At 36.7% G+C, this 19,012-nt stretch overlaps 1 protein-coding gene across 1 annotated transcript in view; it reads left to right on the top strand.

Annotated features, from left to right (window-relative positions):
* TXNRD2 (thioredoxin reductase 2) overlaps positions 1–19,012 on the top strand; it is a 28,025-nt gene that overhangs the window by 5,970 nt on the left and 3,043 nt on the right. The window contains exons 8-14 of the mRNA XM_054392480.1: positions 1,161–1,180; positions 1,548–1,639; positions 3,362–3,536; positions 10,624–10,760; positions 15,966–16,061; positions 16,410–16,502; positions 17,790–17,861. Of these exons, the coding sequence (XP_054248455.1) occupies positions 1,161–1,180; positions 1,548–1,639; positions 3,362–3,536; positions 10,624–10,760; positions 15,966–16,061; positions 16,410–16,502; positions 17,790–17,861 (685 nt within the window). The remainder of the gene's footprint in view (positions 1–1,160; positions 1,181–1,547; positions 1,640–3,361; positions 3,537–10,623; positions 10,761–15,965; positions 16,062–16,409; positions 16,503–17,789; positions 17,862–19,012) is intronic.

Below are 19,012 nucleotides of genomic sequence, written 5' to 3'. Positions count from 1 at the left end.
ATTATGTGGAATGCATCTCCAAAGGGCTAGATCTTAACAAATCTGCAGAACACATGAACAGCAAAGGGATGTGCAGCCTGTCCACCAGCTGAGTGTCAGTGACTGTCCACTTGGACCCACTTTATCCTCTGCCTTTTATGTACCCAGCAGGTGCAAGGAACTGAGCATATGGTCAGAACACAGGGGACTGCTGCAGGTATAGGGCATCTGAGGACAGGCATGGAAACTGCTGTGCTGGAGAGCAGATAGACCTCCTAAATTAAGTGCTGATGAACAATTTTAGTGATATTCTTGGTTGAAAGGGAGTGAAATATGTGGAGAGATGGCAGCTGGAGTTTTATTTAGGATCTAAAATGTATATATTTGGTAAACAATAATCTAAGTAAATCTATTAAATGGATTTTTTGTAACTGTATACACACACTTTTGAAGACAGGAAGGACAAATATTTGGCATTTTGAAAAATAAGATGCTTAAAAAGCAGAATGAAATTTAGCACTGAATAAAGTCTTGTAGTGGGAACTGCAATCTACTTGATAGGAAGATGATGAATTTCAAACGTGCTTAAATTCGGATTAATTTTCTTAAGAAAAACTAAAAATACATAATTCAGATATGTCTAGAAATTTTGGGGGATATAGTTCGGTTCTGACAAGACTGGTGAACGTTTGTGTGTCAAACACGTGTTACCTCCTGTCTCTGAGGCAATGGTGCCAAGATGCCCTGTAAAGATGAGACATCAGTAGCAATAGGTGCTGGGGCGAAAACCTATCAGTGTCTACTCCAGGTGTTTCCAGCAGAAGCATATCATAGAACACAACTGAAATACTGTGATGCTTGCTCATTTCTCTGAGGTGTTCATGGCTTTCTTCACTTTATCTGTCAGAGTATGTGTTTAAATGTCACTTTTCAATATAAAACAAATGGCTTGTGTTTTATAAGAGTGTTCTTTTATTTTGTTAATAAAATAAACCCATGTTACAGTGTTGCCTTTGTTGGAGTTGACAAACCATGCTCTTTCTTCCCACCAAACAACATCAGATCAATTCCTCAAATCTATAATTTTGTAACTTCAGGAAGGAATTTTTTATTTCTGCAGAATAAAAAGCACAATTCATTCCACTGCTTTTATTCTTTTTTTTTTCATTTCCATCTGACAGGTTGGTTGTTGGAGCTAGCTGTATCCTTTGCAAAAGCTGTGATGATTTATGATCATAAGCAGCATAGCTGTCTTATGAAAGTTTAGTGTTCAGAATTCCTTTGCTCATGCTCTGTAGTTGGGTGGGTAACAGAATAGTAACAGTTTTCTATATAGTGTCATCATGGGAATTAAGGTCAGCTGAGGATAAATTCTCAAGATCTTAAAAACAATGAGGAAAATATTCTAAGGCTTTATAGTTTTATTCAACACAACAAGAGAAACAAAACATGTCTGTGTGAAGAAAAACCTGACAGCTGTAGGTAAAAAGCCCACTTGTTATGGTACCCTTTTAGCTTGCATTGATATGAAATTATTGTTGCTATTTCCTTAACTGATTCTACACCAGATGTTTCACTTGAGTGTGCTGGTTTTCTGACGGGTATTGGATTGGACACTACAGTCATGATGAGAAGTATCCCACTTCGTGGGTTTGATCAGGTGAGTATGGACTATCAAGAATAAAAAGAATAAAAGCAATTAGAAATAACAATGAGACAAGGCAACAACAACAAAGGGTTTATACAGGATTTGTGTAAAAAGTATAACTGATTAAAGAAGCCTGATAGTCCTTTTGATCTCCAGATCTGCATGGAGAGTATGTTAAAGGTGATTGTGAATCCTCTGTCCCAGTGAGATTTGATGCTAATACTACTTTGAAAGAATAGTTTCTATGGTGCTTTTAAGACAGTGGAAGAGTTCCTGGGGTTTCACTTTTTCTTTGAAGATTTCAACAAGTTTTTATCTCAGGAAAATAACTTTGAAAAATGTTAAGGCTCAGGATTGAAGACTCTGTCATCTTAATCACCTGAAAATAGTGTTTACAAAATGGGAATGGGTGCATGTCGATTTAATATTTCTGGTATCATGAATTAGGATTATTGGGGTTTTTTAATGTTTAATTGCAATAGTGCAAACCATTTACATGCCAAAGCTGATGAAGGAAGGATAGAACTATGAGCTTGTTTTTAAGTTCTTTATACATACATTGTGTAGGAAAATTATTTTCATGTGTAGCAGCATTTTTGAGGAGGGAGTATTTCTGTTAGAAGCAGCAGTGACAAATACCACTGCAGGTAGTGACAGCTTCTGGTTGCATGCCAGCCGCTTCCACTTTGAAGTGGCTTCCTTAAAACTAGTGGTGTGTGTACCAGAGCTTGCAAAATACTGTGTAAAAATGCGTCTTGGGATTTGCAGTGACTGAGGAAATCTACACCTGCAGCAGCATGATATCTGAGCAAGCAGGGAATAGTATTAAGAGTGTGTATGTGTGGCACTTCATAAAACACTCACAGTAGGGCTTTCTCTGAGAACTTGATCCTTTGTAGGCAGGAAAAGCACAATGGACATTTCAAAGTTAAGAAAATATTAACGGAGATAATTATGTTCAGTCCGTAGCCACAATGATCCTGATGGAAAGTGGCTAGTGAGCTGTCATGTTTCTGAAGAGATAGAACCCTTGTATGAGTTAATACCAACTTTGAAACCAAAGTTTTATAAGCTGACAGTTTGCACGTAATTGTTCTGTGTGAGTGGTTTTATGATAATATCCTTTGAGTTGTTCTTTGACAAACCTGAATCACTGCAGTTAAGAGCAATGACACCTTTGGATAAACCTGTCAGTGTGACGCTTCACTACGTGTCTGTGGTGTGCATTGTTTCAAACAAGCTCACAGGACAAAAGCATTATTTCCTTTTTGTATCAGAACTTTCCAGGAAAGCTAAGTGATTCATAGTCCTTGCAGAGAAATGACAGGTGTCATGGCAAAGGGAAATTATTTTTCTTCCTTAGCTTTATGAAAGTATTTAATTCTCATCAAGCTGCCAGAAAATGGTAATTAAAGGAATGTTAAATTGCTTTAAGATGCAATTTTTGTATAAGCAACAAATGATTTTAAAGCAGCTGTTTTATTCTTCTACCATTTTACTTTTTTTTAAAAAATAACTTGAATATTTACATGTAGATGCCTCTTGGAATGGAGTTGCAGGTCATAGTGGCTCAATAAATTATCGTGTTGACATTGCATAGTCACCAAGTGCTAAAGAATGTTTGCAATGCACAGTGTAATTACTGGATTTTCATGAAGACAGCTGAAGGAGGATTTCGTATTTAAAAGGTCATATATCTAAGAATGAACATTTTTTTTCCCCCCTACTTAACAGCAAATGGCATCTTTAGTAACTGAGCACATGGAATCTTACGGCACAAAATTTTTAAAGAGATGTTGCCCAACCAAAGTTGAAAAATTGGAGAGCAACAGATTGCAAGTCACCTGGAAAAATACTGACCTGGGCACAGAAGAAACTGATTCCTTTGACACAGTGATGTGGGCAGTAGGTAAACTTGATTAACATTTACTTTCAATGCTTGCCATTCTGCAAATTAAATCGTCTTGTGTTATATAGGGACAAACAGACCCCCTCGTTTTTGGGATTTTTTTTTAATTAAATATTTGGTGACCTGAATATTGATAGTTTTAAAATTATTTTCTTGCACACATGACTTGTTAAAAATATATGAAATTACAGTGAATAGAGAAGTGTCTGTGGTAACTACTCTTGCATGAGCTGCAATAACTGGGAGACAATTTAGTCTTCCTCACACTTACCAGAGAGTGAAAGCATGGATTCCAGCAACTTCTGTCGTGCAGGTAGTGTTCTTTAAATCCATACACTTGACCTGTTCATGAAGCTGTTCACTACAAGTTTCTATTTATCCTGTTCAAGAGGTTACCATTTCGTTTAGAAATGTTTCTAAACTGTGCTGCTTTGGTTTGTTGATGTACCCATCATCAAGTCTGAAGAAAAAAGTAACTGCCCCTGAAAATCTGAGCTTATTGCAGGGAACCCTGCAACTTCAGAGCTTTTGGAAATCTGTTTAGGAACTATCACATATCTCAGGCTCCTCAAAACAGACATTTAATGCCTAAGTCAGAGTAAATCAGTTTCAAAGAAAGTTGGGATAAATCTCACCAGAGATGGGAATTAAATCTAGTTTTTGCCTCCTTTGAGTCAAATGCTATTTTTGTAAGGATTAACACACAAAATGCTCTATGGTACAAGGCTTTAGCCCACAAAAACAAAAGTATGCTCTGCATTGCCTCACTAAAGCTGCTTGCTTCTTGTTAGCCCTAAGTTCCTATATTGTTTCAGATGGATAGCAAGCCTGCCAGAATAGGAGAATTCTTGTCTTCTGTGCTTATAAAGCTTTGTGAATATCTGAAAGTCTAGATACAGTGGATGGCTGCAACTAGTAGTGATATTTTGCAAGCAGATCATATCTGGTGAACAAAGGCTTGAATTTAGTGCCCATGAAATCTGTTTTGATGCAGAAGAGCTATCAGTTTTAATAGCAGATTTAGCAATTCCTTTGCTTCGTTTTTATGCTATTCTTTTCATCTGTCACAACTGGTTTAGAGTAGTGGGGAAGCATTACTCTCTCATTTGTTGATAAAGTTAAATTCTTGTGGTCGTAGAATAGATTAATTACAGGAAATGGGAACAGATCATTTACAGCATTTTTGATTTTGCCCATTGGACTAAATCTGTTGTCTTGTCCTGTTTTTCTTTTCTCCTAGCTAAGTCATCTTTGTATTTTCCTAATATCCCAAGCAGAATATGGATTTTATGTTGTTACAAACATTTTCTTTTGTTTGCTGTGATCAGTGTTCTCTTAGAAGTGCAGTGGGCTTCTATAAGGTATGGCAACAGTCTGTAATAACAGGGTGTGCTCACAAGAACCAATCAAAGGCACTAGTGCTTGCCAAGAGAAAAAAAGGTCATGCTTTGTGGAGATGTGACAATCCTGAACACTGTAGAATAATATTCATGAAGTGAGATGAAAATGTTTCAAAAAGTGGGTTTGTCTAAATTCCATATTTGATTTTTCCCAAGCTTCCCAGTAAAAGTGCAGTGAGGTGGAGTCGCACCTGTGAAACGTCAAGTCAATTTGTTTTCTTTTGTCAAAGATAGAAAAAAAGAGCTATTAAATTGAAATAAAAAGAAAAAATATCTTGGATTAGTGGTAGTTATAATGGAATAAGATTGCATGATATACTATTGCAACTCAGTTGTAATGTGACTCCACTCACTATTTTTGATACAGAGGAACTACAGGTAATTATTTTTTTCATGGATTTGAGTTACAATCCATACTTAGAAACTGTAAAATGAATAGTTTGAGGGTTTGGGGTTTTGAGGGGGCTGTGTTGACTTTTTTTTTTTCTTTTTTAGTGTTCAGATTGGCACTCCACCCTTAAGGATTAAATACATTAACAGTTAAAGCTGGTTAATTGATGTGCAGTCCACATGATTCATTGTTTTGCTCTGTATCAACACACCCACACCAGGTGTCTCAGATAATAGGCTGGGAAACTTAGTAGTGGTGAGGATTTCCTGTCTGCAGATGTGCCAGTTACAATACTGATTGAAGAAAGTCAGCTTGTAGAGTTAAAAAGCAGCAGCTATTGTTAACTAATTGTAGCCTGAATTACAGCAGGTATTTCCTTCACTTTTGTAAGTGGATTGGGGAATTTTTGTAGGATTTTATGAGTAGTGTTAAAAATACTTACTGGCAGTAGGACATAGTTTGAGTTTGGTAAGCTGCAGTATTATCTCTTAATGTAGAACCTTTGGGGGAGGGGAAAAAACCCAACAAACCCATTACACTATTTCTATGAAAAGTTTTGGTTATCTCTTGGAATGTCTTATGATGTAAAAGCAGGCACAATGCTCTCTTTGCTCTTCTAGCAGCTTTTTTTAACCAGTCAAAATATTTGAGGTTTAAAAAAAAAAAATCTGTTTTATACCTTTTAATGGAATTTAAAGGTTTCAGTCCAAAGCTTTTGTAGGTAATCATTGTGGACGTGTGTTATTTGCTGAATGACTATATGGTTATACTCCTAATCAGTGAACCAGCTCTTTCTAAACCTTTATTTGATTCTGCCTGTCTAGTCCTGTAATGTCTTCCTGTCTTTTACTTGTGCTCTGTCATCTGCTTTTGTGAAAATTCTTCTGAAACAATAAGCTTTTGAGATTTTTGTTGTTGTCATTAATTATGAAAGCAATGGACTTTTAATATTAGATAGAGTTCCCCCTGCCCTCGACAACACAAAAATATATGTCAGCACTAAGGTGCTATTTGAGTTGGTCACTGATGGTTACCTTTTACCTGAATGGTGGTTTAAATACTTTTTTTAAATGGTGGAAAATACTCCAAAGTAATTTCATTAAATCAGTAGAATTACTGTGACATTTTCTACAGAATGCAGGTTCTGTTCACCCATAAGTGTCTGCGATTCAAGCTCACTTAGAAGACTTCACTTCAATTCTCACCTGAGGATTGAAGACCTCACTTAGAAATGGTGTCTGTGTACTGATGTTTGAGACTGCAGAGCCATCCTGTAAGGGTGGCTTTGGTTAAAGCAAGCTTAGTGTGGGAGAATGAATGTAAAGGTGAACTGTAGCTCTCTTCTCAGAAGACATTTCCAGCCTGCTTTAGGTCATACAAGGCTTTGAGAACAAAACAAATAGAACTGTTAGAAGTCTGTCCCATACTGTAAAGTTTTCATTTGTTTGTGTGACACTTGGAGTTGCTTCTTTGTGCTGTTGTTTGGGTAGGACCAAAGCAACACATCCCCAGATGCAGATGTAGAGTGGTTGGTGATAGCCAGGTGTTTACTGATTGCACTGTCTGCTAGTAGCTTTCTGCTGAGATGGCTTCTCTGTGTAGTAAGTATTACTAGTCAACACTACAGAACACAGTACAGTTTAGCAGACTTGGCAAAGAACCAGTTGCTACCCTAGCACTGCCTGAGGGTCAGATGTTTTTCAGATTGTTGCAGGCATGCTGAAAGTTTTCCGAAATGAATGAAATGTTCAAAAACATCCTTGTAAAATCAGTGCATGCTGCTATCAGTGTGGCAAGGGTCCTGAACTTTTTTTATTAACCTTGGTTAATCTTAGTTTGGTCAAGATTTTCTTGTAATCTGAACATCAGTTACACTGAATTGGTCTTTATTAGTCATCATCAGCTGGCTGTATTTTAGTAAACACCTTGTGAGTTTTGAGGAGCGATTTGAACGAGGAAAGATCTTGAAGCCAATTTGAAGAATGTCAGGTACACAAAACAGGATGAGAGAGAGTTCCAAGACTGGGAACACAGATAAGGTTTTGATTAAGGTCAAACTGAGATCAGAATGGATAAAGTTATGAAGTACTGTGTCAAATTAAAGGCATAGCCCTGAAACCATCACAACAGTGTATAGGTAAGAAGTGGAGAAGACTACCTGGCTCATGTTTTATGCTAGAAGAACCATCCTGTCAACTTGCAGTGTCCTCATAGCAGCCATCTGCAGCATCATGCCTGATAATAAAATGCTTGGTTGGCTCTAGATTGTATTTTTCAAGTGCTGGGGAGTAAACAGACATTCCAGCTTTGTGGTTATGAAACTGCAGAAGACCCATTATAAAATTCTGCTGTCAGCTGCACCGTTATCACCTTGGGAAATCTTACTTTATGCAAGAGAGTGCTGTCACTCATTTGCTGCTGCTACTTACTTGACTATGCCTACTCCTGTGGTTCCTTCTCAGTTCAGATGTTTCAGTCTCCAGTACTGAAGGTGCTGCACCTGCAGGTCACAGCAGCCTGATTCACCTTCTTTGTCAGGTGTGATTTGCAAGGCCCCTTAGCAGATGGTGGAACAGAAATGCAACATCACAGCATAAGCAACCTAGCAGTCTCTTGCTTCTCTCGGTAGCTAAGCTTAGGAAGCCACATAAAATATTTTTTGTAAAAGCTAACAGCCTTTACAAAACAGACCAGAAAACTGTTTATTCTTTTAAAGTTAAAAGTGAATAGGTGCAGGCCATGCAAGCAGAGATCTGTGGGGTTTTCACAGCTATGTTAAAGATGAGTTTATGATGTGATATTAAAAGTGCTAGAGGCAAGCATTTTAAGGATCAGATTTGAATTACTGCTTTTCCTCTAGATGTCTGGCATGATATCTTGCTGTTCTGAATAACAACTAAATCTAGTCTTGTGTCTTATTCAATCATACACTCCTTGTTCTGTGGCAGTTTCAGGGCAGTGGGCATTTTCAAACTAAAAGTATGTGTGCTGGCTTTAGGGGAAGCAGGGGACAGAAAGAACCATCTCTGTGTTTTGTCCCTGGTAGGATTTGATACGGTTTTGTATTGCCCTCTGAATCTTAGAAACAAGTTGTAAACTCATGCTGTCTTGAAGCTGTAAATGGCAAAAGCTTAGGAGTTACAGGTGTGAAACAAATGTCTTTCTGATTCCATATTTCTCAGAAATGGTGAGAACTGATTCCGTAATACAAGTAAAATAATGTTGGAAAATAGCAGAGTTTCCTGAATTTGACATTAAAGCTTACCAAGACACATTGGATGGTCATGAACCTAAATAACTGAATTTGAGGAGAAGCAAGATCAGTAACTGTAGTTCTGGCTTATGGAGGGAAGCCAGCATGGGGCTGAAGGCCAATAAAACTTCAGGTTTTTAAAGTTTTGGGTTTGCTTTCAGAAATAATATTTAGGCAAGAGAAATTGAGAGAGAAACTTCACTATGAGTAGCAACACATTTTCTGTAAGTCAGCTATTAATACCAATCAGTGCACATGTTAAAATAGACTGGAATGGAAAGGTTAAGTGTTATCCTGCAGATTTGATAAACTCAGCTGTTGTTGTCACAGGTCTTTAAATTACTCTATAGACAATTTTTCTTTTTTTCCTCTTTCAGTGCCTGCCATTGCGTGCTAAGCCTTCTCTTGGCTCTGCCTGGCAGGAAAAAGGGGAAACTAGAAAACCCCATTAGTTGTCCATTTGCAGAATATCCAGGCTTTACTCTCAATACACAAAGAAATACAACGGTAGGAAGTTGTTTCACATCCGAGCCTAGATAAGGTCCTGGAGGTTTATTATTTTTGTTGCCTGATAGCATCAGGACTGGGGAGCAGGGGGCAGAGAAGGAACAGCAGATCAACATCCCATGGGGACAACAGAAGGGAAGACAGACAGATAGCCAAGTGCCGACAGCTTCAGTCAGTACTCCCAGAGGAAGTGTTGGTTTCACCAGATGAAATTAATACACAGAAGTCTTTACAGAGGCATTCAGATGTGACATTGTTTTGGGGGCCTGGCTATATGGCAGATGTATAAAGCACTGAATCATATGTTTACATGTAATTAGGTCTGTATTGACAAGCCAGGTTTTCCTTTTGTTTAATAATTTCCTACATTAACATCAAAGAGCTTGTTTTTGTACTGAAAACACATTTCCCTTTTTGCTTTGCTTTGCTATAGCTGTGTATTAACATCAAACAAAATCATGACTCCCTCAAGGGAGGCCTATAGATGTATATACCCACATTCATTTAGGACCTCTAAAAATGGATACAGTGTTATAAAACTTCCTTAATTTGGATAGATTCAGGTAGTAATTTCTATGTGATCTTATGTGACACTACAAATCTGGGGAGTACCTGATAATTTCACTCTGCTTATTACCCTTCAGATACATCCTGTCCAATTTTTCAAATGTAAGATTCCGATTTCTGGGTCAGGAATGTGTTTGATACTTTATAGAAAGCACAGTGTAATGTTATCAAGACTTTGGTGGTCTAAGTGGTAACTCTATACAGAAAACACTACAGAAATATTCTTAATGAGATGAGATAGATTTTAAATCAGTAGAAGAAGAAGCTGTAATAAAATCTAGGCTTGGTATATTTTGCCTCATGGGTTTTTAAATCCATTTTAAACAGTGTTTCTAAACTCTAGAGAAACAGCTCAAATTTGGAATCTGAGCTAAATAACAGCATTAAGGACTTGGAGCTAAGTTGGTAAACTTTTTCACTCAAGCTGAGGGTACTAAAGAAAACTTTAAGTGTATCAGATAACAAGAAGAGAGGACTTCAGGAATGTTTCATGTTGAACATAATTGTTAATAATTTTTTATCCACAAGTATTCACAGCAGACTGGTTAGTACTGAGTGCCATTCAGTTAGTACTTACTGGAAATATTCAGTGTAGTTGATTAGTTATTAGACATAGATTCATGACACATTAGGAAACTGAACTTAGAATGTGCAATAAATATTAAACCTTGTGGGGTTTGCATTTAGTTCTTTTCAGTGGATGTTGTTCTGCACATTTTTAAAGGATAACTTCCTCTGAAAGACTGATCAAAGGGAATAGTAATAGAGCTCATTTCACAAAGAAATTCATATCCATACCTTTCACCCTCACAGCTTTTTTGGTGTAAGGTTTGTTGTGTTTCTACTTGGACTATCAAATAGCACAAAGTTCTTGGAAACCTACAGTGGAGGATGCCAGCTTTTTAGATTAACACCGCTGAAGTTTCCCAATAGTTCTTTCTTTAATTTCCTTTTTTTTTTTACCTTAAGGCCGAGCTCCTGACACTAAAACTCTCAATTTGGATGCAGTTGGAGTGAAAATTAACAGTGAAACTGGAAAGATCATCGTTGATGCCAATGAAGCTACTTCTGTTCCTCACATTTATGCAATTGGAGACATAACAGAGGTACTGAGTCTACATAAACTATTTTACAATAACAGGAAGCCAACTTTGTTCCTGACTAATAAGTAGTCCCCAGATGTCGTCACGCTTTAACATATATCTTGGTGTTTTGCTCTTTTTCATTTTGCAAAGCTATGCTGTTTATGCCAGCCACCTGGGTCAGTAATTTCCTTCACATTAATCTTGTGAAGTATTTCAGCATTAGAGATTATTACTGATGTTTATCAGGGGATGCATCATTGGTCAGAGACTAATAATAACATTTTTGTCACTTCAGTTATCTTTCTAATAATGTTTTTATCACTTCATATGACTTCATACTGCCTGTGAGTGCTGAGTGAAAGCAGGTCTTAATCTTCTGCAGTTGAAAGCACTTACTGGGAGTGACCACATCAAGTTTTGTAATTCTGTTTTTCGTGGTTTGGGGTTTAATTGAGAGTAGCCACTAGCCACAAGACAGTATTTCAGCTCCCTGACACACAATGTTCCTGACAAAAATGTCTTCCTCTGAAGTAAGAAAAAGTAATTGCTGCAAATACTAAATGCAATTGACTTTTGTTCATGAGATGTCAATAATTATGCCAGGTGAACATGAGGTGGGTGGTTCATCTACTTGTTGTAGATCCAAAGCCAGAATTCTGTGGTCTTATTCTAGTCCTATTGATAATCTTCAGTTGTCTATGACAAGAATGTCTCATCTTGATCAAAGTACACTCAAATACTTTCAATTCCTCAATTTTCAGTTTACAGAAGAACTCAGAGTCTATGTACTGTAAATTGGGCATCTTCAAATCTGTTGTCTTCATAAAAAATAACATTTGTCTGTATGCTCAGCTGTGCAGTTACAAAAGAACTTTTTTATCAGTTATCTGCTGTTCCTGAAAACTTTGGGCAGTGTGTAGAATACAGAGGCTGAGCATTGAAAGGTACAGAATTCTTTCACCTGTTGTTGAGCTTAGTGTACCTGAGCACATGCCTTCCTATCAAGATTGGTTTTGATAGAGTGAAGGCATCCATTTAAAGAGTCTGGTAAATATGAATATTGTAGCAATAGCCAAACACTATAGACAGGATAATTTGAGACACCTTTAAAAGGTTTCTTATTCTTCTATGTTTAAAACCTCTTAAAGACCTCTCAGGTTTGTAAACCGTACAGGTGCTCTGAAGTTTTTGAAAGGATCTAACAGGTTGCATAATGTCTTGGGAATAGCCTTGCAGATTCTAACTGGACTCTGTCACTGCCAGAGATACTGAATTCTCATAAATCTACTGACCATTCCTGACCCCTTCCCCTTTATGCAGATGTGTTTCTTCCTGTCTATCTCCACCTTCACGCAAATGACTTGTCGCTTCCTTTTAAAATGTGTTAAATCTCTTTCCTCTTCAGCTATTTTTCCTTTTTTTTTTTTTTCCCTCTCACATCTTCTCTGCCTTGTCCATTCGCTCTGAGCTTTGGGATTATGCACAGTTCCTCTCCTTCCTTCTCACTTCTCATACAGGTTCACTCTGTATTTGTTACTTCTTGCTGTGGGATATTTCCTGAAGTCGTCTTTCTGCTCACAATGACCTGCTTGTCCCTTATATTTGCCTTGTTTGGGTCTCCTGTTTCCCAAACTTTTAGTTTCATCCAAGAAGAAGGTTGTTAAAGCTGGCACCGACCATTACATTCTGTTTCTCATTTTGCTGCCGATCTGCAGCATTATTTTAGGCAAGTCAATTCCTTTTAGGTGCTTTTTGTCTTCTGCCCTTTGAGGATTTAGTTAAGTAAGAAATATAAAGTTGGAGGCAGGATGCTCTCCTCTTTCCTACTCTGGATCTAAAAAATCAGGTCTTCATTTATTTGCCATTTTCATTTTATTGTTAAAATTTGGATTTCCTTTTCCTGCTTTTGTCCTTATTAGTGCATGTTTTTGACTCGAGTTGCTCAATAGACACTTGTAAATGGAAGTGTTAAAAACAGCAACACAGTTTTATACTATGTCCATGTGCAGCTGGAGAAAAACTGAAGATTAAATCAGTGCTCTATAGAAATATTTTCTTAAGCTTTTATCTGCATGTGGGCTCAATATAATTAAATCACAGTATAGTACTCATGCACTTACAGAGTTTAAATAGAGAAGGAATAGTTGCCACTACCTTGTCTGACTCCAATACAAGATGAGCCATGTAATTCCACTTGCTAAGCAATCAAGTTTGCTTTATTTGAATGCTTAAATTAATTTTATCTTTTTAATAAAGCAGAATTAATTGAGATGATAAATTTCATAGACAGGGGAACTGAAGAAAATTCTGTGTTGGTGCCCATCTCAAAGGATGCACACAGAAGAATCAAGTGCATCCTGCTAAGAAACACAAAGCTGTAGAGTTTAGTGTGTGAGCCCGGGTAAGATCCACCAAAAGAGCACAGAAAGGAGACTCTTGTTTGCTGTGAATGAGCATCAGTGATTCTTCATAAGAATAATTTTTTTTTCTCCAATGTTCCTGCTCAGGATTTTTCTTTGCTCTGTTCTATCTTTGTCAGAGTCTCTTTGCTACCATAAAATGCTGCTTCTCATACTACTCATTTACCACACTACACTGAGTGGATACTAAATTGCAACCAAATAGCTAGAACTACTTTTGTTGTTGTTTTAATGCAGTGTCCTTGCTGGAAGGGGAGTGAGATAGGGCTAAAGAGAGTTTCCTGATATGCTCAGAATGACTGTTTTCATTTGGGAGTCATACTCAGCTGGCAGAAATGGGAAACTATGTGCACGGGTGTCTTGTTGCACCCTTGTATGGCAAATGGAATCTTAATGTTGTCTAAGCTGTTCATTTGGAAACAAGTTGGGGGAAAAGCCCTTCTAGTCAGTCAGTTTGTCTGTCCTTCAGAGAGGTTTTCCAAGCTTTGGCGAAATACTTTCAATTGACAAGTGAAATAAAATTTAGGCATTTTCATATTCTGAATTAAGGACAAGGAAGATCAAGCAGGAATTTTAGGTTAAATTTTTATGTAGTGCTGATATAAACTCTGTGTTAAAATTCTTCCTCCAATAGTATTCTTGTTGAAAAGCATGGCACACACTATAAAGAAGTTCTCTCAGGAGGAGGTTTATTATATGGTTGTGCTGCTATGCAGCTGTCATATTTCAAAGGGTATTCTAACAAAGATGTGTAGAGAAGGTGGAATGTACAGAATGTTGCTTTGAATAGAAGTAAGACCAAAAAGAACTGTGTCAGAACAAATACACATTACTTCAAAGCTTTTAAAACTCTCTTAGGAGCCATCTCCTTCAAATATCTAATACATTGGAGGATTCTTATGAACAATTCGTATCCATAATAATCAGCAGAGTAATTCTACACATGACTGAAAAGTGAATGTTCATTTCAAATATTTACCAGGGAAGGTCTTTATATCATTATTTATGAGAAATTAGGCTTTATCTGCATGGATGTTTTAGTAATTAGTTGGGTTTTATGGAATGCATGGCAGTGCTTTCACAATTTTTATCTCTCGTTCCAATCTTCTATTCATTTCTGGAATGCCAAAACAACATCTGTATTTCCTGCTACAGAAATGATTGACAGCCATGTTTCAGGCAAATGTGTGTAAGGAAAAACAAATGGCAAATTTCATCTGGTAAATGACATTTACAGACTTGAAAGTCAAAATGTTAGATTTGGAAAACCATGACTTGATGAATCTTAGGTGGTAAAAACAGAGAGACTTGCAGTTTTGTGATTTGTTATGAGCTGTGGGAAAAAGGTTGGTCTTCATTTACAGTAAGAACTGTAGTTTCTGTTATTGAGTTATACCTAATGTTTGAGGGTTTTTTGCAATGGAAGTTTTAACTTAAGGGATTATTAGCTCAGGTAAAAGCATAAATGCGTATTAATATGCAGCTATTTGATACAGTATTTGTACTGAAGTGAATGGTAAATAATACCATCTACAAAATCTCTTGAGCAATACAGAGTATTGCTGGGTAAGCTGGGAAAGAAAAATGTGTTCCAGTAAATGCTAAAAAACTTCAGGATCATGAAAAAAAATTTAAAAACTTGAACATGGGTAGTAAGGAATCCTTATTGTATTTTCTGCTGAAAACTAGTTTTGAGAATTTAGTGCAACTGCCTCCAAGTGGGACTTTGAAGGACTTTGACAAGTGTATCTAGATAGGAGCTGTGTGAATCAAAACTCCACACATTTTATAAGCACTCTGTGTTGTCTCATGGAAGTGTGTTTCAGTTACAGCTCTATGACTTCATTCCTTCTAGATTTGTGACCTCTTTCATCAACTTGGACAAGCATCTTGATAATATGCCTTGCACAAACTCTTAAATAACTTTTTTTACTAGATTTGTGAAGTTCGTTAGCTCCATGGACTGTTCTTTCTCAGACTTCAAGAAGATTCCTTTGAAAATGCCTTACTTTAATTTGCAGAAACTTCTAGTTTCCTTAAAAGTAGCACTGGAGTTCTGATGCTGCATTGGTATTGTGCCAGCACTTAAAATTAGGGTTCTGGCACTCTGCATGGTCCTGTTTGGGTATAAAAAGTACCTAGGGCTCACAGCTTGAACTGGAGCACATCCTGGTCATATTCTGCTATGATTCCATTTCTCACTTGCAGGAAGTTAGCATTTGCCAAAAGCAATCCTTTCCAGGGCCCTCTTTAATATTGGAGTCTGAGACAAGGACCAACTCAACCTATACACTGCAGTCCTAATAAAATAGTGTTTCACTTCTCCGGGCTATGATCAATGTAGGAAGTCAGTAACAGTGCCTACGATTAGCTAAGGTTGTGCCTGGTCTGTAAAGTTGTGATGGACAGCTTTTTTTAAAAGGTCTGATATTATAAAGACACTGTTGCTTTATTAGGCTTTTCCTGCTTTAAAAAGACCTTCTGAAAACTGTTTTGATGACTTAATATGGAAAGAAAGGGGGAAGTAAATGATTAGCATATGAATGTCATCTGCTTTTCAAGAGGTGACATGATAAGGCACAAGATTTTGACACATTCCTGGTATTTGTTCCTTGGTTTTAAGACAGTTACTAAATACAAAGATTTAAAAGCATGTTTGGACAGAAATTATTACTGCCTTGTCTCCTTGGAGCCGTGGCTACTAGGCTGGAATTCCAAAGATTTGGCTTTTCTCTGACCGTTCTCCCAGGGGAAATCCTTGGATGCTACTTCTCTCTTAAAGCAAAGCTTTGTGCTTTCTTCTTAGGGCCGTCCTGAGTTAACACCCACAGCAATAGCTGCAGGAAAACTGCTGGCTCAGCGGCTTTTTGGCCAGTCTTCAGAACTGATGGACTATGACAATGTGAGTTATTTCTTTTTTCAATAATAAACCCCAAATCATATGGTTTTAGTTTTTTGTTTTTGTTTGGTTTCTGTTTGTTTTGGGGGGGGTTGTTTTGGTTGGTTGGTTGGGGTTTTTGTGGTGTTTGTTGGGGTTTTGAGTTTTGTTTTGTTTTTCCTTTTTTTTTTAATTTCTCTTAAGGATTTTTAAAGGAATTGCATTTTGTCATCTGGAATCCAGCTTTGACAGTGACCAAAGTAGATATGTGAGATAGTTACACTTTTCAGGCATGCAAAAGTCTCCCCTCTATCTGCTATGCAGCTGCTTCATATGGTGCAACAGTAATGCTTTCTGTTTCCTTGCAAACAGGTACCTACTACAGTTTTCACTCCTTTGGAATATGGTTGTGTTGGACTGTCAGAAGAAGCAGCTGTGCAATGTTATGGATCAGATAATATTGAGGTATGAATGCATTTTTAATTTTATATGATTTCAGAGTTGCACTATGAAAAGGCAGAAGTTTCACTGTTGTGTCAAGCAAAATTTTTGGTGCCCAAAATACTATGTTTGCAGTATGGGAGTTGGTGTCTTCAGAATAAGTCATGACTTGAAAAGTATTGCAGCAGCTCAATGGAAACTGTTACCTAGTGGACTGAAAATTATCCTTAGGGTGTGACAGCTTTAAAGTAGCTGCTGTTTTAGGAAGTTACATTTTGCAACATCATTAAATAACAATTATGTTCCTTTGAATTCTGAGAATTGATGGTCAGGTTCTGCAGTCTCAGTTTTTGGAATGTCCCCAGAAATATTCACAGAAACTGGTAAGTGTGAACTTTCAGAACTGGCATCTGTAATGCTAAAATGTCTTGATATAATATACGTGGGCATTGCATATTGAGGAAGAAATCTTTTATATGTTTACACCCAGTCCTCTGATATGATGAATGAATTCATAATCACTATATAATAAGAAAAAATTCAGACAAGTCACCCTTGCAGAGGTGTGTTGTGCTACCTTGATTCACTCCTCAAAAAGCCTGTCAGCATATGACTCAATAAGCTGTGGAAATGCCAAACACACTATCTCATGTCCAGTCAGTTCATTTTATTGGTCTTTTGTGCTTTTGAAATATAGTTTATACTACTGCTAGTTTATAGTTTATATTACTGCTGGTACCATCTAGAATTACATAAATTACTGTAAGAAATTTTTTCTTATCTGATTAAGATAGACAATTATAGGTACCATAAAAAAATGCTGATATTGTGTATGTATTGGAGCCCAAGTCCAGCTCTGTGTCTTAGGCAAAGTCATTAATGAAAAAAATAAGCATTTACTATGCAGAATGCAAAAATTACACTTTGGATTGTCTTGTGGTGTATATACATTATTATAGATTATACATTATTATAGATATGGATTTCATTATTTTCACTAAAAAAGGTATTAAACTTTTGAGAAGCTTAAAGAGGCAAAATATTTTTATTTTGGTGCCCTGTTTTGAGTAACATGATTATTTGTGATTTTTTTTTCAGTTTTGCTTTTAATGGTTCTCTAAGAAAGCTTTGTGCTAAATTCTTGCTGTCTTTTCCATATTTTCTTTTAAAAATAGTTAACAGGTTAAAATAAATCAATTTTTGCAAAGCCCTTGTAAATGTGTAGTAATAGTAGTCACTGTAATGCAAAAGAGCAGTTTTGGACGTAATGCTACTTGGTGTAACACAAAATGTTATTGTTTTCCCTACCAGGTGTACCATGCATATTATAAACCTTTAGAGTTTACAGTGGCTGAAAGAGATGCAACTCAATGCTATATGAAAGTGAGTATTGTGAGCTTTTATCTTGGTTTTAACTTAAAACAAAAGATATGATGCAGCCAGTTTTAAGGAGGACCGTTTGGCAAAAAAAAAATATCTCAAGATTAATGAGCTATTTTCTTGGTGACAGGGTTCTTTCTGTAGTGTAACTCCAAATGTTTAATATTCATTATGTATCCCATTGCATCTTGAAATTGCTTTACAGATATTAGCATTTTTCAGAGCTGACATTCTGCTGATTGATACCATCTTTGTACTGCTCTTAAGGTCCTAGGAAATACTCCAAATGCTATAGAAATTAATCTCTGCTTCCGCTAGCAAAGTTCTTAACTAGTTATATGTAATATTTGAGTGAGTTGCCATCTCTTGGGGACACTGTGCTGCCTTCAGAAAAATCAACCATAAGCCTCACAAAACTAGAGCGCTCATGAAAACTCATGAAAACAAAAACCTCCTCGTTTAGACTCAAGTGTTGGACTTGTAGTATGTCCTTTCTTAGAGCAATCCAGTTCCTTCAGTGTTGAAAAGGATTTTTGAAGCACTTACTTATCTTAGATGAGGTAGAGTTTACTGTTAGTAGAATATATCAGTTTTCTTTATCTTTTTCTCCCCAGTATCAAGGAACAATCTTTTTTTTTTTGACTAAATGTAGTAACTTCTGTAGGTTCCTCACAAATTATGATGTTGTTGTGTTATGTAAATAATATCCATTGTCAATAGTTGCAGCCAGTTTTTCTAACTATACTTTGTCACATCTCATTTGTGTAAGTGACTTAGTAGCTTGCCTTAACTCTCCCAAGTATGAGTGCAACTTAAGCTTATGCTGCTTCTTTTTAGTTGCTTAAAATCATGTTAATGGAAGTAAATATTTGAGGGTAAAGTAGTAATAGCATGGTAGTTGTTGGATGATATTGAACACAGTCCTTCCTAAATTCCCCAAAACATTAAACTTGAGTTTCAAATTCAGTTGCGAGAGGGATTTTGTCTTTAAAATGCCTCAGTATTTAAAGTACTGTGTGAGGATTGCTGCTGTTCCTGAGACTCCTAATGAAAGAAAGACTGCTTAGCAGAACGTCTTACATTAGTGATGATTTAATGGGAAGACATAAGGAGAGATTGACTTTCTTTTCATAATTATAAAGATGGTGTCCTTG

This window comes from Indicator indicator, chromosome 26, assembly GCF_027791375.1.
Source record: "Indicator indicator isolate 239-I01 chromosome 26, UM_Iind_1.1, whole genome shotgun sequence".
Lineage (NCBI taxonomy): Eukaryota > Metazoa > Chordata > Aves > Piciformes > Indicatoridae > Indicator > Indicator indicator.
This window is presented reverse-complemented; position numbering and strand designations above follow the sequence as displayed.